The sequence below is a fragment of the Adelges cooleyi genome, unplaced genomic scaffold (genome assembly GCF_023614345.1).
Source record: "Adelges cooleyi isolate 19-005CV unplaced genomic scaffold, UGA_ACOO_1.1 ACOO_flye_CR_arks_rails_tigmint_CR_PRNA_41, whole genome shotgun sequence".
NCBI classification, from domain to species: domain Eukaryota; kingdom Metazoa; phylum Arthropoda; class Insecta; order Hemiptera; family Adelgidae; genus Adelges; species Adelges cooleyi.
This window is the reverse complement of record NW_026096090.1, coordinates 5,151,121-5,178,169: the sequence shown is the minus strand read 5'-3', so window position 1 is coordinate 5,178,169 and position 27,049 is coordinate 5,151,121. Positions and strand designations below refer to the sequence as shown.

The 27,049-nt window shown below is 40.6% G+C and overlaps 1 protein-coding gene across 2 annotated transcripts in view; it reads right to left on the bottom strand.

Annotated features, from left to right (window-relative positions):
• Positions 1-27,049, bottom strand: part of LOC126842010 (zinc finger homeobox protein 3) — a 46,977-nt gene that overhangs the window by 6,753 nt on the left and 13,175 nt on the right. For both annotated transcript variants that reach the window (XM_050578857.1, XM_050578856.1), the window contains exons 2-3: positions 4,994-8,136; positions 374-3,204 (exon numbers count right to left, since the gene is read on the bottom strand). In XM_050578857.1, coding sequence (XP_050434814.1) covers positions 374-3,204; positions 4,994-8,069 — 5,907 coding nt within the window. In that variant the 5' untranslated portion in view covers positions 8,070-8,136. The remainder of the gene's footprint in view (positions 1-373; positions 3,205-4,993; positions 8,137-27,049) is intronic.

The window sequence follows — 27,049 nt, the reverse complement described above, 5'->3', positions numbered from 1 at the left end:
TATTTAAATAATTTAAATAGACAACATATTTATAAATTAAAAAATATTCAAATCACTTCGGTAAAAATAAATAATACTGTTTTTATTTTTTTTATTAAATATTTATATAGATTTATTTTAATTATTAATTACCTATATGGATATATAAGGATCTAACAACTATCATTATATTCATATTTTGTATGGCATAATATTTCCAGTCGCATTTTACTTTCATAAAATAAAATGTTTTTTGTATTCATATTTCATAATATACGATTAAAAGATTTTTTAACTTTTTAAATATTTCGAAATATCACCATGTGTGTCTTACTAAGATAATAATAATTAAAAAAAAAAAATAAAATTAATACTGAGTCTAAACAGTACTCACCACTTGTTGTTGTTGCTGTTGCAATAGTTGCTGTTGTTTAGCTAGTATTCCAGTAGGATCCATAGAAGCCGGTTGTTGTTGGAATAGCTGGTTTTGTTGCTGACCCATCATGGACTCGAAATTAGGAGGCGGCATCATCATGGGCACTAAAGGTGGTTGTAAGTTCATGGCGGCCAACGCTTGCATGTTGAGGCCGAGCGGCAGTCCCATACCCAGACCGGCCATGCTGGCCAACATCATCGGGTTGAACTGTTGCAATTGTTGAGACATCTGGGACGCGGCCATGGCGTTGAACGCGGCTTGCATTTCGTTGAGATGTTGAGCTACCGACAGCGGTATGTTGGGCGGCACACCGGCAATGTTCACGTTCGAGTCGCCAGCGGCGGACGAAGAGGCCGCGTTGAACTCCGAACCGTCAGTCTGTTGTTCGGAGTCTTGGTCTAATTCGGTTTTGACGGATACGTCGTCCGACGGTGAACTGATTCTGGCCACCGGAGTGGTCGTCGTGGATACCGATGTGGTCGTCGGCGCAACCGTGTTGGGCTCGTTACCTTTCTTCTCGATCTCGCACTTGATTTGCTTGGCGTATTTCTCTAAGAAATCGAACGGCACCAAGTCTTTGTGCACTTCTTCGCAGTGAGCTTTCAACACCCAAACACTGGAGAACTCCTTATTGCAGTGCACGCACGTCGATTTGGCTACTTCCGGTAAATCGCCAGTTTCCTCTTCGTTCACCTCGTTCATCTCCTCTTTGACCGCGTTGGCCTGTTCAATTTCCATTTGGGCAGTGAGTTCTTGCAAAAGTTTTTCGTTCTCCTTGCGCTTCTGATGGTTCTCGTTGAACTGCATCACCAGGTCGAAACCATAGCTCTCCAAAAGTTTGTACATGTGCGAATGTTTTTTGCCTTGCAACGCCAACGGCACTTTCAACAATTGTTCTTCGGTCAGCGTCAACTGTGACGGCGATTTAGGTCCTTGCGCACCACTGGCCAGGTTATTGGCGAAGGCCAAGGCCGGGTTGATCGGCAACATGTTCATGGGCGTACCGAACATACAGTACAGCTGTTGGTGAGTGGCCAACTGTTCTTGGTTGGAAAAGAGCGCGTTACAGCGTTGACAGCTCAGCTGGTTGCTCTTGGTATGGTGCGGTTGCGGTTGTTGGTGTTGTTGCGGCAGTAGCTGTTCGTCTTTACCGCCGGACGCCTGACTCTCGGCGTCCTGCTTGTTTTGCGAAGGCGGTCTGCTGCTCTGTTCGGGCTGTTCGATTATCGGTTTTGTCAAGTCCACTTGGCCGGCCAACGCGAGATCGTGCAATTTCGACGCTCTCGTCTGATGCAGCACGGACCGCATGTGGATGTCCAGCGTGGACCCTTGGGTGTACGCCACTTTGCATATGTTGCACTTGTACGGTTTTTTGTCGTCGTCCTCGGACGTGGAACCGCCTCCCCCGGCCACTGCGGCGTTTTTTGACGCCAAGTTGACGGGGAACGACGAATTGTTTGACATGATCGGTGTGTTGTTGTTGTTGAGCTGCTGTTGTTGCTCTTGCATGGAACGTTTCAGTTTGTGCAGGTGCAGCACCGAATTGTAATGCACCAAAAGGATGTTCTTTTGCGTGAACGACTCCTTGCACACTTCGCACTTAAACGGACGGTTTGGGTCCAGGTATTTCTCCATCGGGTACGTTTGTTTCTCGCCTTTGCGGTGCAAAAGCGTCTTGTTGTGGTGGGTCAGGTATTTTTGGTTTGTGAACGCCACTTTGCAACGGTGACATTTGTACTTTCTCTCCGAGTCGTTGTAGCCGTCCTCGGCGAGCGTCTGTCCGTTCATGTAGTCTTCGATAAGCTGCTGTTGTTTGAACGCAATCGAATCGTCGCTGTTGTCGCACTCGGGCTCCTCTTCCTTCTCCTCCTCGTCGTCGACCGATTCGTCTATTTCCATTTTGTCGTCCATGGACTGGTCGAACTGCAACATTGAATTTTGTTTCAACGCTTCCAGATCGGCCTGCGCCAAATCCGGATGGGCGGTCTGCAAATGTTTTTGGAAAGTGGCCACCGTCCGGAAACTGCGCCGGCAGAGGATGCACTTGGTCAGGTCCCGAATGGCGTGGTACTGGGAATGGGCTTGTAGTTTGTCCAGGGTCTTGAACGCCAGACTGCACTGGTTGCACCTGTACTTGTACACGTGCTTCTCGGACACGAGGATGTTCTGCTGTCCGGCGTGCATTTCGCGGAAGTGAATGTGCAGGTTTTGCACCGTGGTGAAGTACATGTTACAGCCTTTCTTCCAGCACAGGTATCCGGGCCCGTTGGGCGTCTGTTTGATTTCCACGTGACCGGTGTCGTTCTGGTGCTGGCACAGGTCGTCGATGTTCTTGTACAGTTTCTGGCACGTCGGGCACTTGTATTCGTCGCCGTCCTGTTCTTGCGCGTCGTCGGACTTGTCGGCCGACTTGTCCATGTCGGGCGAAGTGGGACTGACCGAGGCGCGCGGCGGGCTCTGTTGCGACGACTTGGACGAGTTGAGCCAATGCGACTGGTTGACCAGACTCAACAGCCGCTGCAGCCCTTCCGAGTTGACGCTGTGGATCTTCATCAGGTGCTTTTCGAAATTGATTATGTCCTCGAACACGTCCTGGCACAACGGGCAGTACAGTTCGCTCTTCTTTTGGTCCGGCGACGTCTGCTGTTCTTGGTGTTCGCCAATTCTGCTGGGCGGCGATTCGCGTGCCAAGTCCGACTGGTCCATCGGACCGTCCGAACTTTCGGCTCTGGTCTCGTCGACGGACATCATCGCGTTCTGGCCGTCGTTGTCTCCTTTGGTTTCGCGTTCTAAAAAACAAAATTAAAAAAAAAAAAAAATTATAAAAATATATTGTGTTAAATCAGTATATTAAACGTGTATATTTTATCATTATCCCGAAACGAAAAACCGTATTAAAGCGGGCCCGGTTTGTGGGAACCGGACTCAGCCGAGTATGAAAGCAACAATGGGTGTGCGCACCGTTGTTGAATGAGTGAGCAACAAGAATGAGATTTTTGTTACCGTCCGAACCCGTCACTTTTAATACAATTAAAGATAATTTAAAATGTAATCAAGTGTTCGAGAAAAAAAAAACCAACATTAAAGAATACAAAAAAAAAAAAAGGCACAACGGTTTGTGTCGTGTCATTGTGAGGTGGAACTTTAATGTTGACTAATTAACGCAATTATTATTATCAAAACTGCGTTTGGTGTTTTTTTTTTTTTTTTATTTATTTTATTATTATTATGGTTATTCCTTTGACGGAAATTAACCCACAAAAGAAGACGTTTTCTAATCGTCTCTTCGTAATGTCCCCCGTCTACCACTCCCCCCCAATGAGCAGTAGATCGATTCTCCTATGTACATGTGTGTGAGTGTGTACTACCGTAAACGGCAAACAATGATACCCGTCTTCCTGTGGCCGCCGCCGCCGCCTGGGCTTTGTGCTGTCCGATAATTAAACGCACAATAAGCAGTAATAACGATTTACATTCACTTAAAGTCGACTTGTGTCAATGGAGATTTTAATAACAGATACCGTATAATGCATCTAGAGCGTCGCGTTCGAAACCGACCGGAGAGCACGACTCAATTGGAAAAAAAAGAGCAAGCAATGGAAAATAAATAGGCGATATTATTGTTTCGATGTAGGACCGGCGATTGTTTACTTTACTTCAAACGGACTTTAATTACAATTTTTTTTTCAGACAGAACGCACGGAATACATTTAAAAAAATATAATAATGATTGCCGGTCCCGTTTTTGTTATTATTTTTTTTTTTTTTGTATAATTACCGTATTCATTCAACGCTATTGTTTTGCCTACTCTTGGCTATCATATAAAATACATTTTTGTGTACATTATTTCCAATGAACAATGAATCATTATGTATATAAAGTAAAGTACAAAGTTTCGTCATCGAATAATATTTAAGTATAACATCTAATTATTGACTATTGTAATCGAAAATGTTATCGAAAATTTACACCGAATTCGCATTTGGGTGCGTAATAACACAAAATCGAGAAGATGTTTTATTAATTAAAATGTAATATATTATTATTATTTCATAATTAAAAAAAAAATTCGTCGATATAAATTATTTTACGTTGTTATAATGTTTATACAATGATTTAATTTGGAATTCGAAAGATCTACGCAACCGTTATAAATAATAATTATTTTTTATCGACTAATTATGCGATAATTCATTATATCTTTTTTTTTTAATAATGATCAACGTACATGTCTATTACAATATTTTTTATCAGTTTCCGAAGCGTAACGTATAATTAGATATTACTTAATGTGTATATAATAATTAACTTCTCGATATTACACCTGTGGCTGTACCGTTGTTAAACATTCAAGTATTACAATAACATTTAGAACGGAGTGTTATTGAAATGTAATTATAACACCTTCGAGAAACGACCGAAATTGCATGATTTACACCAAAAAATAATAAATAGTAGGAAAAAAATGTAATGTTTTACTATCGAAGAGGACACTGTTTTGGTTTTTTTTTTTAATATGGCGAATAGTAATAATAAAAAAAATGTATATACTTAAAAATAAATGTTTATGAACGTACCTTGTTCTTGGTCGCTATCGATAGATTGTTGTGGAGCGGCGGTCACTTGGAACACCATGTTGATGTCGGTCTGAATGTCTTTGCCGTCCGAACGCCTTTGCAGCTGGTGTAGCTGTTCCATCTGCATGTGTTTGACTGATCGGACGTGTTGGAGCAACGGCAATTTATCTCGGCTGGAGAACTCGCATAGCAGACAGTGGTAAACGGACGCCTCCCCGGCGGCTGCGTCGTTATCTCTCAGGTATCTGAAGAGCAGAGAAGCGGCCTCGTGCCGCTGTCCGGAACAGTGGAGCTGCAGTTTGTGCGTACTGTTGGTGTAGTAGTCGCAGGCGTTGCACCGCACTTGCACGCCGCCGGGCGACGACATGTACTTGAGTTTCCATTCGTTTTGCGGTCCGCCCTCTTTGACGTGGTTGACGTGCTGCAGCCGCTGCAAGTGTTTGTCGGTCTTGCAATGCAGTTGGAAATTGGCTTTCAGGTTGGTTTTGTACGTGCAAAGGTTGCATATATAATTGCCGGCCACCACGGTGAGTATCTCCTGTTCGCGCACCTTGGTCCGGTCGGCGGACAAGTGGTGCGACAGCGTTTCCAGGGAGTCCGTCACGAAAGTGCTGCACGTGCTACACTGGAACATGTGGTTGGGATTTTTGTCCACCGGTTCCGGCGGCGGTTCCATCGTTTCCGGGTTGAGCCCGATGTCGGTATCCACGTGCGGCGACACGTCGCCGGCAAAGTGCGGCGGCATCTGTCCGCCCGTCATCATTTGTATCAAAAGTGCCTGGTTGTAGGCCATGTCGGCCAGCGCGGCTTCGGTATGTGGCGGCGGCTTGTCGCCGGGCAACGTCAGACCCGGATGGAAGTGCATAAGGGACTCGAAATTCATCTGCTGTTGGTGATGAGTCTGTAGGGCGTTGAGCGTCTGCATGTGCTTGACGCTCTGCTGTAACACCATTATGTTGTGCGTGTGCTTTTCGCTGGTCATATGAATGCGGAGGTTGCGGGCCACGTTCGTCTCGTAGTTGCACACCTCGCACCTGAACGTGGGTTTTGGTTTTTGACTAATCATCGGACTGCTCATGGCCGGGTGTTGGCCGCTGGTCGAGCCGGGACTCATGGCCGACGTTTGTTTCGACGGATGTTGCGACGGCGACGACGCCTGGTGCCTTTGCATTTCGCTGGCACCACCGGCCACTCCGCCGTTCTGTAGTTCTTGCATGTTGTTCAAATGCTTGTCGGATTGCATGTGTATACTCAGGTTTCCTTTGGTCGTGGTCGAGTAATTGCACACTTCGCATCGGTACGGCTTGTACCCGCAGGTGTATGTCTCGCCCCGGGCTAACCGCGGGTGCGGCTGACCGGCGATACAGTAAACGCACGACGTTTCGGATTCGGGGTGTTTTTCTTTCATGTGTATTTCCAGCGTCTCCTGATATTTGTAATGCCAATTGCACTTGGGGCACTTGAGTGTTTTACACGAGTTGCGCGAATGCATGCCGACCAAAGAGCCGCCCACGCCGCCCAGTCTCGAGGAACTAAGTATGAGCTCGCACCGGGCGCAGTCTACGCCGCTGGGCCTGCCGTTCATGTGGTCCGGGCACACGCCGATCGTGGTGCCAGTCATAAAGTTGGGCGGTGGCTGCGGATACGACAGCGGTGCGCCGGATATGAGTTGTGGGCTGAGCGTGGTGCCGGGAGACGGGCTGGCGCCGGGCGACGCGCTGTTGCTCCGGGCCGATGTGCCGGACGACACGGCCAACGCGGAAATGGGACTCTTCCTGGTCAAGTCCATGATGCAGTCGTACACGGACGACGACCGGCCGGTGGCTTTACTACTACTACTACAGTTATTGTTTTTATTACTTATACTAAACGAGTTAACATTACTTCTAGGACTACCGGATTGAGGTAGGGAGACGGACGTCTCAGGAACTGTGTTGATGCTTGGAGATGAGGTGGGCGGAGTGACGTTGCGCCTGTGCACCACCAGGCTTTCCGGGCAGCTGCTCTTGTGCTCGCCACCGTCGGAGGAACGATTACCGTCGTTAATAAACGCATTAGGAACTTTGTGAGCACTCGACGGGGACGTGGCCCGCGCGTGAGCTTTGTTTGACGAGGGGGCGAGCGGTTCCAGGAAAGAGACGAGCGGCTCTTTTTCCTTGCCGACGCACTGTATGATAGCCGACGCGTTCTTGTGACCGAGTATGTTGTACTCGTCTTCTTGCAGCGTTACGCCGTGTTCACCGGTGGCGTGCGCCACGAATGACTTGGCGTAACCGAACGACAGTTTGCATATGAAACACATGAGTATCGGCTTGACCGGCACGGTGGAACAGTCGTTGGACTGCTGCGGCACCCTGTCGGCCGCCCCGTTGCCCGTCTTGTCTCGGACCGTGTACACCCTGTAGCTGTGCATGACCGGCACGTCAGGAACTATTTTCTTGTCTTGGAACACCCTGTTGAGGGCCGCGGCGGCCGGCGCGTTCGTCTGCTGTTCGTACAGGTCGCCGTAGTTGGCCCTGGACACGTAGAACGCATTGGCGATCTGCGGGAACACCTCGGCCTGCGACAGGTTGACGCCGCGGCCGTCCACGATACTGCCGGTTCCCAACAGTTGCGACGGTAGGTCTACGCCGTCCTCCTCGCTCAGCTCGCTGTTGTCCTCGATGATGTACGCCGAACCGTCCGGGTTGTACACGATCTTGCCGTCAAACTTCTCCACGTCACTGCTGTTGGCCCACGACTCCGACTCGGTCAGGTCCGGTTTGCCGGCCACCGAGTCGAACTTGCTACCCGACGGCGGTGACGTCAAACGGCGTTCCTCTTCGTCGCGGCCGGCGATCACGCCGGTCACCGGCGATCCCGATTGCTCTTCTTCCGGACTCATGTTGGTAATACCGACGATTGCTGCGCCGGCGGTGGTTGCCGCGGTACTGCTGCTGCTGCTGCTGCTGCTGCTATTCGGTACTATCGTACTGGTCTCCTGTGTGGCGTCCGCCGATGTCCATCCGGCGGGACAGTCCACTAGACCTCCTCCTCCTGTTGGCGACGACGATTGTATTGGTATCGGTGACGGCATTTCTGGTTATCAATCATCACCAATGTATTCGCACCACTGCCTTGACATACCCCGCGTACACCACAATCTGTAAAGAAAAAATCAAACAAACCGATAAGCGACGAGTAAAAAAAAACAATCTAAAATGGACTGTTAAAAAAAATACACACACAAACATCAAATTAAGAAATCAATTATATTGTTTCGCGTAAAAAAAGCGTAATACTTCTTTTTTTTTTAATACGTTCAAAGTTTACAATAGCGACCACGCCCCTCCACCCCCTCCGACGGTACAACGTTGAACGTTTCGCACCACACGTCTGCAACGAAAACCGGTAGCCAACAACAAAACGGGTACTTCATTACTATTTCTTTATACTTCTTCTCTTATATTATATTGTATTATCCATTATTATTATTATTCCGTTCTTTTAAATCTCTCCGTAATATTATATACAATAATTCCTGCGACGATATATATATATACATATATATAAAAAACAGATAAGTGTCCGTCTTAATTCGCGTTATAGTCTGTCCGTTCTGTGTGTATAATATATATTATACATTGGACTGTTCGTATGAAGAAAAAGGTGATGTACAGCTGTTGTTGTGGTATGTGACACTAACGCTTCCATTGTTCGCCGGCAAAAACAACAACAGCTAATCAAGCCCTTCCGAATATCGGTTTTTTTTTATATCTCAGCTAAATAAAATCACTGGCCATTTTTTTGTTTTTTGTTACATTAAATACCCGGCTTGTGTCGGTTAACCGACGGTAACTGGTCTGCCGTCGTAAAAAAAAATGTATTATTCATTCGGTTCGCGAATTCGAATTAAACAGAAATTAAAAACAATGCTCTTTTGTGTTTGGCAAAAAAGCGTATATTAGCATATTAAACCGAACTTCTAAGAGCGCACACGCGACGTCATTTATTTATTTTGAAAACCCGTTTAATTTAATAATATATTATATTCGTGTACACACAATTATTGTCGATAATTATAAAAAAGAAAAACATTGCATGAAATAAAAGCAAGGTGAATGTGGCACAGAGGAAGCGACACAGGAAACGGTCGATTTCCTTTAAGAAGGACCTCCTCGTCTACACTTTTCTCATCCAGGTCGACGTTTCCGACGTTTTATTATTATTACAAGAGTAGGGTATTTGTCTTTGGTAGATTTTGGGCCGGTACCGTCGAGATAGACACAAACGACGACGGCGGCGGCGGTGGCGACTTGGGTTGTTCTTAGGGGTTAATTATTGGCGCCAAATCGCCGCCCACCAGGGACAAATTAGAGGATAATTACCAGCGGCGGCGACGGCCGACCCCTTGTACGACTATAGTAATTATACAGAGTCGGTATTTTGTTATACCGACTAGGTAAAAAAGTCTATATACAATTATATTATGTGTGTATAAAATAATAACACATCGTATAGGCTGGATAATAGTATAATTATTATTATACCGAAAAAAAGCGGACGCCACCGTTGTGACCCCGTGTGCTTAGAAGCCGCAACGGTCGCGCGGTTTGTGAACATTTTGTTTTGTTGTGGACTTTCTATTGGAATTGGCAGAAAATAAAAGCGCTTACATTTAACAGGAAGATACACAAAAAGGACAACGGCTGTATTCGAGCGGGGGTACTTCCTCCTCTAATTTCTCATTGGCGCCGCCATTACCGCTCGGAGGAGGATATAAAGTTCTGGCGGCGTAACGAGAGCCTGCGCATTCATTTGCACACAAAGTCCACACACACACACACACATAGAGATGCTGTACGAAAAGGCGGCGGCGACGGCGCGTTTCCATAGGAAACCCAAATAAAAAACTACCATGATATAATGTAATATAAAAAAAAAAAATAGGTACTAATAAGCGCCCTCGGCCGAAGGACGACCGGATTCTTAAAAAATACACGGACAAACCCCAGACGCGTCGATTTCGATATATATATTAATAAAGTCTATACGTTACACAGCATCGCGTTACATTAAGGCACCCGTGTTTGAAATTGGTCTCTACAGAACCGAGCATTAACGCGATAAACGAAATATTAAAATTCATTAGATAATAATAATAATAATAATAATAATAGTTTTTTTGAAAATCAACGGCGATTACGTTAAGACGTTCATAATATTATCTACCTGTTTATATTTATTTACTACAAGTGTGTGCGCGCGTGTAATCAAAGTTGGTAATTAATTACTTTGTTTATTTCGAGTAGTTTATTATATTTGTTAATTACACAGATCTGTTATATATTATAACGTAGAACGCATTGTACGTTAGTTGGTTATTATAGACGTACATTAATAAAAGTTATTATTAATCAAAAATAAAATGCAACACGCGAAAAACCACGTTTGTACCGAGATAGTTGGAATTATTATTTTTTTTTGCAATACCTACATAAGCATTATTTCATTCTGTTTAATTATACGATAATACTAATGAATGTAATTAACCGTCATCAACAACATCATCATCGCGGTACAAATCCGAAAGAACCGTACAAGGCCCGTCGGTTAATCAGCAATAACACTAATTATTTGAATAAAACTAAAATAATAAAAACGAACACTTACAATAACAATATTATAATATTACACATTATACCGTTATTGGTTTTCGGTCGCGTTTAATTGGAAAAACCGCTAATGAAAAGATGATGCATAAAATCTATACTACACTTATATACTTATTTACTGCCAGTATAAAGGTGTGTACTTAGATCGTACAGTGCGAGGTGAGCGCACACAGAGTGATTATTTCGATTCGACCTTCCATATTATAGATTCCTCCCGCGCATATCATTACTATTACACATAATACTATATTAATTATTAACCGCTGTATAACACATATAAATATATATAATGTTTTTTTCGAAAAAATAAAACGTCACGGCACTTGGCTCTTCCCGATGATAAATCACGGTTACCGCGTTAATTATGTATGCGAGGTCCTCCGGGTACACACACACACACTGACCGAGTCGCATGCCACACATTTTTTTACCGCCGAAATATAAAATAATATATTAAATACAACTGGTTACTTTACAGCTGTTAGGTAAAACGTATCCAATAGTATAGTATAACAATACTACGAACTACATAATAATAATTCAACATTAATATATATTTGTAAAACTATAATTGAAACTTTTGTAATATTATACATAGCAGCATCGCAAATATTTTTACTTTATACTTTGACTGGTATTCGAATATTAATAGTAATAATAAAGTATTGTTAATATAATAATTATGCGGAAATGTAGAAAATATTATTATTTTCATCATATGATAAAAAAAAAAAACGCACGATTGTTAAAAATAGTTTATAACTGCAACCGATTTTATTGTTTTTGTGCTAATTATTCGGTTAAACGAAAACTGAAGTAAAGCAATCAAATCTTCTAATGGAAGTATAGTGACGACCGTCAGACACAAATCCTATAGACTCTACTCAGCGTCGTCGTAGGTACACATAATATATTATACGGGACTAACGGCGGCGACAATGGTAATAATTATTGTCCTTTTATTTTTCTCTATTCATCATCATCGAGGCTGCAGTAATATTATTATTATTATTATTTATTATTAATACAACACACAATCGAGGGAGGTGGAGGCGACACTCGCACAACACCACATCCATACGACGGCCGGCCATCTTGAATTCCAAATGAGGTCCGTCAAACGCACACAAACACACACACGCAGCAGACAGACATGGCACTATAATAGTATAATATTATTACACTCCAGTCATTGTTGCCGGTCTGTCGATACTATATTGGCGACCACATAACAACACCAACGATACATACATACCTACTACTAGTAAGGAAAAAGTACATTAAAATATAGCCAATAATAATGACGATTAAAAACAAAGCGCACACCGATCCGACCGCGTGGTGCTTGTGCGTTTGGTCGTATAAACGCTGGCGGGAGAGCGGTCAAAATATTTTGAAAATAATAATGTAATTTAAAAATGTTTTGTGTCAAATAAAAAATAAAAAATTTAATATAATGCGCGGCTACCGGTGTCGTATCATATGTACGAACACGCGGTGACCGTGTATGGGACACACACACATATGATAGTAAATAATAAAAACCGACCGTAGTTGAAGATTTCGGCAGACGATAACATTGTTTTTTTTTTTTTTTACCCTACGAGTCTTCCAAAAACGACGTCGAGGGGATATATCGTGTCCGTCGAAGGCGGCCAAGACGGTCGCCGAATAAAAGAAAGAAACCAGTAATTCTCGTTTCTCGGAAAAAATAAAATATCATATGTGGCATTAGGTGCGTTTGATATTAAAATCACATAACGTTAATGTACATTTTTTAATTCTTCCCCCACGCACTCGGTTCGTTCGGAATCGTTAATTATTCAAACCGGCCGGTCCTTGAGAGAGCCACACAAAAAAATTCCTGTCGAGTATGCGCCGCCGCCGCAACTCGGTATTATTATAGACGATATTAAACAATACTATACTAATAAACGCAACTTATATTATGTTGAATGGAAATAATAATTCGACTATTAGAAAATCGAAAATAATTGCTAGTAAAGATAACTGAAATACAACTATTGACCAAAAATCTGGCGCGTGCACAACACACTGCTCTGCTCACGAGATAATATTTATAATATATTGTTATTAATTACCCTCCGGGGGCCTATTAGGTGCACCTCTACATACGAGTGTACAAAATAAATTAAAATTATTATTTAAAAACCCGAAAATAAACCGGAATACGAGGCTGCGGGTGCGACCGGTCAAAAAGAAACATATTATCTCTTCTAGTCGGTTTTTAATTGCTTTCGATTAATTATTGTAACATACATACCTATACACTTCAAATAATCCTACATGAAACCAAGGCGATTAATCTTATATATATATATATATATATAACGTGGCGTACATGCCTACAAAAGCGTTTTTATATTATTTTATTTTCGTTTCAAGGCGCACAATAGCGATAAACGTTACCAATGTCGGACGACCATCGCGAATAGAGGTAAAAAAAAAATTGATTGTAATAAAAAAAAATACAACTAATTATTGGTCCGTTACGAGCGTTGTTATTATTGAATTTAACGAAAAACGTTTTAATCGAAAGCGATAATTATTTACCATTATAATATACCATATTTCCCATTAGCCGTTACCGAGAATCAGAGGTTGCGCCCAAATGTATCCACGTTTAAACTTTAAATACATAATTAATAATTTAAAAAACAAATTGATTAAAACGCTATTCGCGCATAACGTTTTCTAATAGCGATAATTTATTTATTATATTATTAATATAATTATGTATAAATTGTGCAACGCGCATTACTTTGACCGCGTGACGCCAAACGCAAATGCTGTTTGGTTTGGAATCACAATGATAATATTATCATAATAGAATATTATGTAATGTTGTGATTTCCAAGACATTGTTTCCAGGCTCGCGCCCGTTCGATTTGCATAAGAATCGTCGGGGTTAGGATGATGTTATTTTTTTATTTACAAATAAATTCAACCTAACATCAGACCCTTCCGACGGGTCCACGTGGGCTAGGCTAAGCTAACCGGCGGCTGCGGCGGCGTTAGGGCGAATTTATTTCTTGAATAATTTCTTTTCCCCGTGACACACAACAAACTGGTTCGGCACGAGCGACGCGGTCTTCTTCATTGCCCGGTCGTCGTCACCGAGTGTTTTACACCTTTTTTTTATCCCCCCGGTAGATTTGCATATTATATTAATATACATGAATTTTTTTTATTTTGTTAACACAACTCTAGGCACGCGGCAACGAATCGAAGGAAATGTCGCGTTATTGTACAAGCAAAATCACATTTGATTTTTTTTTTCTTCTAATTGAGCCAAAAAAAAACAAACGATTAACTTCCGGCATACAGCAGCAATACCGGCATACACACGCGAGCTCTACTTACGCCTCGTATTTACTATACCTAATATATTATTATTATATTATGATTTTTATTGTTGTGTGCATTTTTTTTTTATTATTATATCTGACACGACCTTTGAACGGTTTGCTGGCAGATAACGAGAGCCTGACGGTTTTGTGTTAATTATTACACGCGCGATGAGGTAGGTACATTACCGTGTTGTAATATTATTATATATACAAGTGCCATTGTCGCCGGTACACACGATGACAACGAGATAGACAATAAGCCTTTGTTTTTTCTGTGTGTTATTTACATTGGCGGCCGCGTTTATTAATAGTAATAATCGACACGAAAAAAAAAATTAAAATAAATAAATAACCTCACACGGCGGACTTTTAACCGCGATTTAATTTAACATAATATTAAAAGTCGTAGACGTACTCATAACGGTAAGATAGCTTGTCAGATAACGCGTTAAAAAAAAAAAAGAATTAAAATCATAATAATATAAACAATAATATTAATAACGACAACAAACAACACAAGTTAAAAAAATTTAATCGGTTTTCGAATTTGTTTATTGTTTATTTTTTGGTTTATCGAAAAAACACAAAAGTAATTAGTACGAAAAAATTAAAACGCGACGCGACCTTTGTATTGTGTGTACAATATTTGTATTGCGTTTGTTTTATACTATAAAATAATTATTGTACAACGTCTGTTCGTTGGTATCTTTTATTTTACTTTTTTTTTAAAAACCTGACGGGGGGTAGGACGAGAAAAACGAAAATCGACTTCACAATACCTTTAAACATGTCGTTTGGACATCCGAAAAGATTTAAGTCCGCTATCCTCTGGACGAATAATGTTCGGTTTCGAACAAATGACAAAAAAAATAAAAAAATAAAAACGAACACTTTTTTAATTATAAAAAAACCGACGGACGCAAACTCGATTCGAGGCGCGACACCACGACGTCGGCGGTCACTTTTTTCGGGTTTCGACACTCGGGCGGTGTGTCTTAGGACGGGGATTATTAAAACAAAATGGAATAAAAAACGTGCGACGATTAGAATCGTTGTACTTATGTGTAAATATGTTATATATCACGGTCGAAACACGGAACGGAAAATAAAATAAAAAATTTAACGTGTGCGCTGAGTGTTTTAACGGAAAAAACAAAATAATAATAATGATAATCACTCGACACTGGCAGTACGTGAGGGCGCGCTCTGTGCCGGGAGACTGGTGCGCGTCGTGCCGGTGCGCTCGGTGCGTGGTTCCCCTGCAATGGGCACAAGATAGGCGGAGTCTTGGCCGGTCCCCACCCATTAGCGCCCGCCGTCGCCGGTGGGGGTGTTTTGCATGCGGCACGTCAAACCGAGGCGGCGGCGGTGGTGAAGGTGGAGACGACGGCAGTGGCGGTGGCGTGACGGGGAGGAAACGAGAGCATCCTGTGTGTGTACGAGGCGGGGAGGGGGAGCAAAGGGATGATTTAAAAAAAAAAAAAAAAAATAGGGCTCGGAATATATAAAAACCCAAAGTAATTATATGCCGAAATGAGAGAAAGAGAGAAAACACAAGAGTAGCGGCGACGGGGCGTGCAAAGAGGATGAAGAAAAATGAGAAAAGGAACAAAAACGACTCTGTCCTTACCCGGGGGAGAAAGAGGATAATTTTTGTAGGATAAGAATAAAATATTAATTAACGATGTATCGCGATTTAAATATATATATATATATATTCCTTATTATACTTATTTTAATAATGCATTTAAAAATTAAAAAACAGCGCGAATTACAACACACAGAGATGCGACGGTCGCCAGTAACGCCTTAGCGGTTATAATATTGTATTGTACTCAGTTGAACGGTTCGCCCCAAGATAGCACTGCTAGTTGCACGTCGACGCCGCCACCGTCCCCGGACAAGGCCGACAGACTCAAATAATAACAATAATAAATACTATACCATAATACTGTGGTGTTACTGTTATAGTGAGCCCTTTCAAACCGGGACGATAAGTAACAAATTGTTTTTAACTGTTTATTAATGTTTTCCAATACTAATAATATTGTAGACTCGCTTATTTTCGTGATTTTTTTTTTTTTAACAAAATAATAAACTTTTGCGCTAACAACAAAAAAAATACATAATTTATTTTAGAATTGCCATTACTTGACCATAGGAACGAACGTCCAGACAAGTGATAGCGTTATTCGTTTTCTAAGAGAACTCTGCATTCAAAACCTACACACTACATAACGTATTTTCGATCTTTGATAAATAATATCCAATCATAAGCAAGAACTGTGTAACTGTGTTTACTTATATTACACGTGAACTTCTGGTTTACTGTACCTATGTAATATCAAATTTAAATAGAGAATAATACATCAATTTTATTTTTAATATTTTTTTTTATCGTAATGCAGCACTAAAAAATGTATAAAAAAATAGTCAACAGTAAACGTAAAAAATATTTAAAATTATATGATCGGAAACTTGTTTATTTTTCTATTAGTCACTCAATCTAAGTCTGAATGTTGGCAGTTTTCAAGGAGTTTTAAATAGGCAATTTAAGAAAAATGTGGTTTCGACCGTGTCAATTTATTTTCAAGTTGATTTGTATATGCTGCGGGGTATTATCTCCGTATTTTAACACAATGTCAACATAACCTTGTAATGTAGCCAAATAACTGAAATCGGACCATCCTGAGTAATCAAAATTTTGCCAGGAGTTTTGGTCAGAAACGTCAAAATACCTCCCCCCCCACCGCCTTAACCATTATGGTTTTCACCGAAATGCACTCGGGTGTGCTATTGTTAAAAACTTGTTAGTAACGACAAATTGAAGACGCTTTTGTGCGATGTTGAACTTACTGTTTTGCAGTGACGTAGGAAGAGGTCGAAAACTATAATATTCCCGTGTTATACACCAAAGCTCATATTGACTGTTGTTTTTTTTTTTTTTTAACCTAGCCCAACCTAACCGTCAAACACACGAAAACGCACGGTCGGTACACTCACTGTCTACAAAACAAATAACCGAGTTGTTATGTACACCTCCTCGTCAGCGTCTCAAAGCACTTCACAGACAACACACACATTGTTACAAACTCAATGCCGAACTTCCAAACCTGCCGCCAAGTTGGAAGTCCTAACTAGTAATGGTTTTTTTTTTTAATCGTTTTTTTTTAACGCCAACATATAACGCATGCGATACACTACACACCACTACATAATAATGATTTTAACGGTGAGCAAATAACCTTTTTTTTTTCCTCGTATTCGCTAGCAATATTATAAATGTTTTATTATTATTATTTTTCCTAACTCGAGCTTTACTACCTTGTGTTTTCTCAGTTGTTATAGGCGACAAAATCAAATAAATCGACAACAACCATCATCGTGATCGTAGCAAATACACTAGTCGGAACACTTGGGGGCCGCGTGTGCGTACAACTTGTTATTATAATATTATGTACAGTAAATGATACTATAGCTTCAGATAGGCTTAAGGTGTCGTGTGTGTGTGTGTGTGTGTGTGTGTGTGTGTGTGTGTGTGTGTGTGTGTGTATTTGTATGTATGTGTAAAACGCTCAGAAAACAATATACAAATAGCGCGCGACACGTATGGGCCGCCAGCACACGTTGCACATAACGTCGGAATTGTTGTGGCAATACACCAGCGTATTACTCGAGATTAGGCTACGAGACAAAAAAAAATTACGATTTTGTTCACTAAACGGCTTGTTGGTACAAACACACACACACGAAATAATAGACTTTGAACAGATATTTTTTTTTTTGAACGAAAATATTTTAACTGAAAAAAAAAACGGCTCGACGACGTTTGTATAATATCGTAGTATTATATATTATGCTGTTTTTCGTTTAGTGCATACGCCAACGGATAGAACCAACAACAAATACACATAATAAATATATTTCAGAAACAATATCTCGAACGTTGTCTTTGACTCACACAGACCGAATAATTATTGTTTTGGACATTTTTTTGGTAATCACCACTACAGTGTTAACCAGGCACACTGCAACTGCAATCGTCCTACGCGTTTATATTTCATACATCCTAATACCTCCAGCATAATATTATGCATAATATATTTATATAGATGACATTTTCATCGCCTACGACTCGATGACACAACAATGGTTTTTGTGAAATCACACGAAAACATATATTAAATAGCGATATGAAAAAAATCAATGTGATTTATCGACACACATACACACAGACAATAGTATATTATATAGTATACTATATACAAAATAACATGTATAAATCATCCGTACTATGGTAGTCGGGCTTTAAACGTTCACAAACACAGTGAAAAACTATTGTTTACATTTTATATAATATTACGCTATCGTAAATTACACACGAGAAAGCTTATAAAAGACTTATTATTTATAATTAACGTTATTGAACTCTGCGAATACTCGCCCAACTAATTAGTGATAATCGCTTGAATATTATACATCCACATAAAACGCAGTTTTTTAGTCTATACACTCATATTCCTATGATTAAAGTAAACAATATCGACAATAAGACGTTATACTCACAACAGTGCGGCGTTGATGCTGTGCAATAGATATTTTATGGTTTTTTTTAGTTTCTTTTATCTTTAATAAAAAAAATAATAATAATAACTAAAACCCAATTGGGTCCGGACTCGATAAAAAAGTGTAGTACACTGCGGTGGATTAAGAACGATTTTTTTTATTCTTACCAAACGCTAAAACAATTAATGTTGTGCAAACAACGAAACGCGTTATAATTTATGCGACTGTGTAAGCTATTGAAAAGTGGGTAAGTGTGTGTGTTTACATACACCAGAAAAATAAACTGCCTATGTACTTTATAGGCTCCGGGAAAATAAATAAATATATATATATATATATATATTATATATCTATTATATAAGCATGAATGTATATATATATATATATATATATGTGTACACTTTTATATATACACGCTTATATAAATGTATATACTTATACTTATATATATATAATTCTATATAAAAGTAAAAAATAAAAACAGAATTTTTGGAAAACGGCTTTGACTGTGGGCACATGGTAACTCCGGATGAAAGCGGTGGCGTTTTACGGTGGTCGGCGTTTTTCAATGGGATGACCGCCGGTCGTTGCCGCCCGAATGAATGGAATAGTATATACAGTGCATGTACTGCAACCGAGGCAGCGGCGGCAGCGAAGGAGGGAAGGGGTGGTGACGACGGCAGAGGGGAACAGGACGTGCGCCCCTGATGACGTCACCTGCGACTAGGTCAAGGGCTCGTCGTCGGCCGTTACAACGCTACGGTACTCTAAAAATACACATGTTCCCTATTCTGAAACACCACGGAGTCACGGTGCCTCGGTGTGATTACTCCCCCCCCCCTTCAAAAAAAAAATATACATAATGCAAAATAATAATCGAAAACACTAAAAAACGATTATGACGTTATTGGGCGCAATAAAAATGCGCATTGGCAAAATAGTATAGTTACATTTTTTTTTCTCTTTCGTAGCACAGCAACTGGATGCATTAATAAATATCTATATAGTCTGCACGTTACACACACATTAATTAAGCTTGGGGCTCCTCCCGTTATTAATATTGACCCGAGTCCGGCCATTATTTTTCATTCCACCCTGTCCCCGCCACCATCCTCCCGTCACCGCAGCGGCCATATATCCTCGAGGAGTTTATACGGCCGTTCTAGGGTTCTTTCTTTTCCCCCCTCTTCACGCACACTCTTCCGCGTCCCTATTAAGTTTTCTTCTCATTCCCCTCGCCACCGCCCTCTCCCGCCGCGCCGAGGTCTTCAACAATTAGATAAATTGGATGCTTACGTTTTGGGTCCGGGCATATCTCAGAGTCGCCATTTGCTCCGGCAGCCCTCGCACTATTTCCACACACACACACAAGCGCGCGCGTGCGGACCCGGGGTTTTTCCATTAATTAAAAGCCTAAACCGAGTGGGGAAAAACTTACTTCTCCTCCTCCCGTCCCTCAGACCACCGCCGCTACCGCAAACGTCTGGGCCTTCGTCTATCATATATATATATATATATACATACACACATGCAAGGGAGGCGGCAGCGTTGCCGGAATGAACGCAAAAGCTCATTAAAGACCGCGTCGTTTGTCCGGCCGGCGCCTGGTGCCCCGGCGATTTAACCCGTCTCCGTCTCTCCCCGTCTCTTTGCCCACCCTTTGGTCAGTCTCACGTCGTCACGACGGCGGCGGCCGATACCGCTTAAAGGGGTGGTAGAAGGGGTGGTGGAGATTGTGGTAGCGGTAGTGGTTTAATTGACCGCCCGTTGTTTTTGCCCGGACGCCCGCAGAAATTAAAAACGACCGGCGGTGGCGGTCGATGGTTTTTCCGGAATTTTCGCACCAACGCGCTTTTCATCGCCGCCGCCGCCGACAGTAAATAGCGGAAACCCGCACCCTCTCCCGCAAAACAACAAGTTTAACCACAAACACACAAATACTTTGTAGCGTACGACGCACACACAATATGGTCGACGTGAAACAACGACAATTGCCGACAACGCGAGTGCATCCCAACAACTAACGGGTGGATTTCCGTTTCGTTGTGGACACGACGCACACAAATAAAACCGGAAGTTAGCTACACCGAGCTGTTGGTAGGCTGCCGTGTGTTTTTAACGGCGGCGAGATCCGAGTCGACCGTTAAAGCTTAACGGTTTAAGTGGAAACCGATGGATGGAAAATTGCCGCCAGCCATTAAACTACAACCACCGATCGGCAGCAGCGTCAAAGCATTAATTATTGTACCCGTAAAATGCATAGTGTTTAACTGTGTTAGCTTATACTACTCGACGGGGGCCGGTTACACGACGAGGGGAGGAAATCGCCGGTGGAAAAATGCGTTTATTGCAGCAATTAAAAAGCAAAAAAAAAAAAAACAACAAATCGTTGTAAAACAACGGCGGCGAAAAGTAATAAAAATTAAGTTTAATAACGCATGTAATATGTATTTATTATTCTTGGTCCTAAACGGTGTTATGCGGCGGCCAAGGGGTGGAAGGTTTTTTAATGACGGTCGCGATTTTTATTCGGCGATTAATTACGAAGATTTGCCCTCATTGTTGTTGTGTATAATAAAAACAAATAAGAAAATTAATTACAAGGAAAAACTACGAGGGCGGCTCGAGTGGTCGCGGTTAGTAGGGATACAAAAAAGAAAAACCCCCGACGACGGCGCATATTATTTTCTCGACCTTCGGTTTTGTAAACAAACAAATCCCACATCCCTATGGACCAGGGCCTACCGCCGGGGCACAGCCTATAGGGAGGAAGAAGAAAACCGATTAGAAAATTCGCCGTCCGTGCACAATATAACAATATATTTCATTAAGACCAATATTTTCGTATGGGTCGCATTCCTAAATATATTAAATATTACCCGTAAAGGGACAACGACCGACCACACATACACAAACTGTCGTGATCGAACGAAAACTCAGTATTTTAAGACGGTAGTAGTGATACAGACCGTATATAGATGAAAAATAATTGAAATGCCTTACACTCTCTATATATATTTTTATACACAAATATATTATTCCAGCGCTTGTCTTAAATTTCGACCTTTACTCGTTTCAATAACGCGTTCAACTAACTAACATGTTTCAAGGACTTTTCAAATAAAAACTGGTTTTTATAAATAATTGAAATTCCAAATAAAAAACTAGAAAGCCCCTAGAATACTAAAGCGTCAACATTTGAAAACCTTTGATTATAAAAACAAAGTATCAAATCAAATAACATTAGTCCATTAAAAAATATTTATATATAACTGCATAAGTACGTTAAGACTTAAGCGTGTCAAATAATTATAATTAGTTCTTCATGTAACTTAATTTGTTTATAAAAAAAATAGACCGCTTTCAATCTCCTTAATACCTATTGTTAACGCCACAAAGTGAAATATAACCTGAGGTTGAGAAAATTAAAAGTTATAGAAAAAGGTATTAAGGTCAAATAATTAAGTAATGATTGCTCTTTTGAAATCAAATGTACTCTAGTAATCGTACGCATCAATGACGGCAAAATGCTAGTAATCAGAACACACATAAGTGCACACAAATAACAAACTCCTAATTAATATAACGCATTACCTATGATATGGCGTTATAAATAGTATAATGAACAATTTGATAATAGAATAATAATAACGTTTTAATTATATCTAAATCAGTTGCATTTATTTTTACATTAATCAAAAACAATAAGATCGTTTTAATGTTAATTACTAAACGTTACATACATAATAAGTTTTTCTTTTCTCGATAATTAGATTACACAATAATACTATTATATAATGTTTAGTTTAGTATTTTGTTGACCTATTTAACTCTTCAAGGCGAAAGCTTATGGAATAACACAAGAGTGAACATAACTGTAAAACCCAAAATTTAAAGATAAGACGTAGGGTGTGTGTTCTCGTGAAGATTTTCTGAGATTTTACAATCCGATTCGCTACAACCGCTCTAATTTTCATTTTATACGTCGTTCGTGAGGTGTTGTAAAGGTTATCAAGAAGAGGGGCGGGGGACTTTGGCGGCTGTTACGACCGCGGGTCCGTGGTCTCGACAACGATAACAATTAGAATAACGTCTTCGAACACAGGTCGTCAAACGATCGGTTAATTGTGTGAACTATACAACGGAGACGTTTTTAATCACCGGTCTCCCCTACCTCCTTGTATAACCGTCCCCGTGTCCGGCCATCACATCCTGCAAGAACCTCGTCCAGGTTAATTGAACCGACTCTCCCGCTCTCCCCAGAGAAACACAAGACCTACAACGACACGGTGTTGTTGTCATTACCGCTGCTGCTGTGAGGTTATAAATTGCCAGAGACGCGAAATCAGATAGGTATATTGATGAGCGGTCGCGCCCACGCCTCGACTACGACCATGTCTAATGGGCCGATCAATCATATAATTAATTAAACCTTCCCTCCTCTCGCCCCCTCACCCACCCCCAACTCGTCGACTGGCCCTTTTAGTTTATATCATTCCGACCGTTTGTCACCATCGCCGCCGTCCCCGAGACGTCCGAAATCCGTATTGTTAATAATTAAAAATCTTCATCATCATCATCATCATTGAGCGACAAACTTAATTATTTTTAGTATATGATGTACACACAATACCGGATCTTTTTTTTTTTTTTTAGAATGTAGTTATTTTCGGTCTATGGCCAACACGGTTTTTTTTAGCACCTCGTCGAAACCGACTGTGGTATCAATTAACACCGACAGTTGACATAAAAAAAAATGTAATAATAATGCGACCAAACAGGTTTGACGGTGTAATAAACAATTTTTTATTTGCAAAACAAGGAGGTACGCCCTACGGCATGGTTCTGTTGAACAAATTCCATCGTAGAACCCTTCTTCTCTTCAAAAACACATACGCGAATTGAAATATACAAATTAACCCCGAGAAGAATAGCAGCACCGTAGTTATCGTTGACGTCATAAGAAGTAACGGCACTAGTTACTAACATATCCAAACATGCAAAATTATAGGTTATTCTTTATTCTGACTCCATATGGAAATCATTTATTTTTTATCCTATCGACGGCGGCGGCAAAAAAAAATCCTAGTACGGCAAAAGTATAAGAGATGCCAGAAACGAAAAACGGTTTAATAATTCAACGATAGCGCGTTATATATAAGGATTGAAAAAGGACGGAGGAGCAGCAGGGCAGCAGTCGCTTGCCGGACAAAGAGATAAGGGAGGAGACGGAGGAGCATTAATAAAATACGTACGTCTTGAGAATAGTATAGCCACGGATGTGACGGGTCCCCCGCACCGGTGTGATAGAAGGGATGGGGTGAGGAGGTAAGCGCGCGCCGGGGAAAAGTTTTAATGGAAATGGGCACCCATACATATACATTAGTCTGAATGCGGGAAGCTGAAAGAACGTAATAATGAAAAACGGGAGAGCGTGAAAACTTAACATGTATGAAAAAGACAAAAAAAAATAAAAATAAAGGCAAAAGCAAGCAGTACATATATAGCCGACGCGCGGTGGGCCGAGGGGAGCCAAGATATTTCCATAAGAATAAGTAGTATACGTCGGCAAAAGGCGGTGGTACGGCCTCACGTTTCCAGTCACTCGGCCCTTGTGGAATAGGGATATTTTAAAAAGAAAAAAAGCTTATGTGGGTCCGTACGGCATGCGTGCGAAATGAGAATAAGATAAAAAGTTATTTTTTTCCATATAAATACATATTAAAAAAAAACCTTTACAACGCAACACCTACCTCTTCCTCGGTGGGAAATGGTAGCAAACAAGTATTAATTTCGAAGACCAAATCAGCGACGGGCAAGATTCGGTTTTGTAAAATACAATAAAATATATAGGTATAAACCTAGTACTTAAAATAAGTGTTCTACCGCATTTGGTCAGAAAAATCTAATATTGATAATATAAATGTTTCAATGACATTTGTAATTTTAAATTACCTCGTGACAACATTATTCATCTGTACAATTAAATGCGATTTGAAAATAAGGTTTTGGAAAAAACAAGGTTGTTCTCTCATGTAAAAATGCATTGTTAAGTCTGCGCGAGATGTTCTCAGGTTGGACGACACGCCGTCCAAACCCACAAAGGTAAAGACGTTTTCATTATTCTTATTATTTCTCCAGGGCTGCGATGCGCGGCACAGTCTGTGTACAACGTCCGGCCGATGTCGACAAAAAGGCAAAAAACGGACAAGTACCTCGCCTTTATTTAAACATTACCGCGAGACGAGGATGCGTCTAATATACCTATAATAACATACTGGGTATATGTATATATATATATATATTATTATAAAACGCTTGACAAAAAAATAATAGGTTTTTAAGGTGTCCGGCGATAGAGAAGACGGTCTCGGGTCCGTGCGAGCTGGATACATCTACTTAGTATTGTGTCGTTGTACCTGTACAGAGACGCCGGCGGTTAATATTGAGAACAATACGAATTTGGAAATGAAGTAAACAAAAAAAAAAAAAAAATGAGAAGACATCTAGAAAATGTCAACCCAAGGGCGCCGTTAATTTATTACACCGTATACATACCTATATTTTGTGTACCTATGTCTTTACACGTTTCTTTTATTTTTCTTTGTCAAAAAAACGGTCATAATATTATTTTTATCAGCCCGCGTTATACATACAGCGTTAACTATATACTGCAGCGAAGACAGATTTTGCTTAAAAGAAAAAATAGTGGAGGCGTCGACCGACCTCAAGAGAGGACAAATAAACGGGGTTGTCCGGGCAATAATTAACCGGCGATTTTTTTTTAGTTTACCTATTCTCCGCTGTAAACGGCGTTGGCGTGTGGTACGTTATATGTGTTGTCGCTAATTTGAAACCAATGTCGTACCTATATATACATATATATATATATATATATTGGCGCGGCAGTTAACGCTCCGTTGTCTTAGGTCACCGAGGGAGGTCAAATAACACACACAGCGGTGAAATCTCGTTTTAATATAATAAAATATATCCGTGAAAGCTGCTGCCACCGCTATAGTGTCCACACACACACACACACACAAATATTGCAAGAATAAAAGAGTTACAAGAGAGGAGGGGACGGTTAAGCAGCGCGTAGTTAGATACGTTCTAATTTTTTCCTCTTGTTTTTATTTTATAGCTAATAACTCTTGTTTTTATTTTGGTTAACCGTCTCTCTTTGGCCGGTGTACTTTATGGCCCGGTCGTGGAAGTACCACCAACGCGGCGGCGACGTGCAATAATGGAATAGTTAATTTGGTCGAACCACCGTACAAATGTAGATACAACAAACACGAGCCCGGTGTAACCGATAATGGGCAAAACATCAAAAACCAGTAAATACGATATTCTACTCGACCACGAGAGATAGACAGAGAGAGAGAGAGTGTGCAAAATTCATTCGAAATGAATAAAAATTAATAATATCCGTACGTACAATTAACAAAAAATTTATTATGTACAAAAATCTAATGATTGCACAACATTTGAACAATATCCGTGCTCGACAACGTCATTGTCTTATGTAAACATTTTATTAAAAAAAAAAATGACAAAATATAAATTATTAATTTCGTGTTTTTATTTTTAAGAGGAATTTTTTCTTTGTTAGTTTTTTTGTAATTTATGTTATTGTGAAACACTGCGACACTTGAGCACAGATAGGTATTATAGGCATCACGCATTTATTGTATGAAAACCACGTGCGTTAATTATGATTCATGGCAACGGTTTATTTAACAAATTGTTCTTTTTTTTTTCTTTCTTAGTAGGCGTCGTCGTTGTCGTTGTCACAAAAAAGCATAGGAAAACAACGTTATTCCAAAAACACAATTTTTTACTACAAGAGACTATGCCTAACATACTTTACACCTAAACGCCCAGAGTTTTATTATAAAACGTTTTTATATTGGCTATAGGGGGGTTAACGGCGTTGGGCTATGCGACTTGGGTTTTACAACAAAGAAAAAAATCTGAAATAAGACATCATATTTTATTGGACAGACCGCGTTGTGTGAGCGTTAATTAACCGACGGGCGCAGTTTCTTTTTAGCGCTGGCGCGCATTTAACGAAGGCAACGGTGGTTTTCTAGAGAAATATGCGAATTAATTAAGAAAAAAAACCTCGTATGGGACGGGCACGGCGGCGACCAATATTATACAAGTGTGTCACACACACAAACCGACGGTCATTAATTATTTTAAAAAACCCGAAATAGCGTGGGCTCGACGACGACCGGCGACATAATTTTTTTTTTTAAATTTCTTCAACACACAAAATACACACGACACGTATAAAATAAAAATAATACATTTTAATACCGCCCAGAAAAGAAACCTAGTCGTGGAATTCCGTCGACCCATTAACACGACGACGACGGTGGGTTTGTTTTAATAATAGCCAAATGATTAAATTTGAAATTAATTAATTAATTGAACAACATTTATTCGGTTTGGGAAAA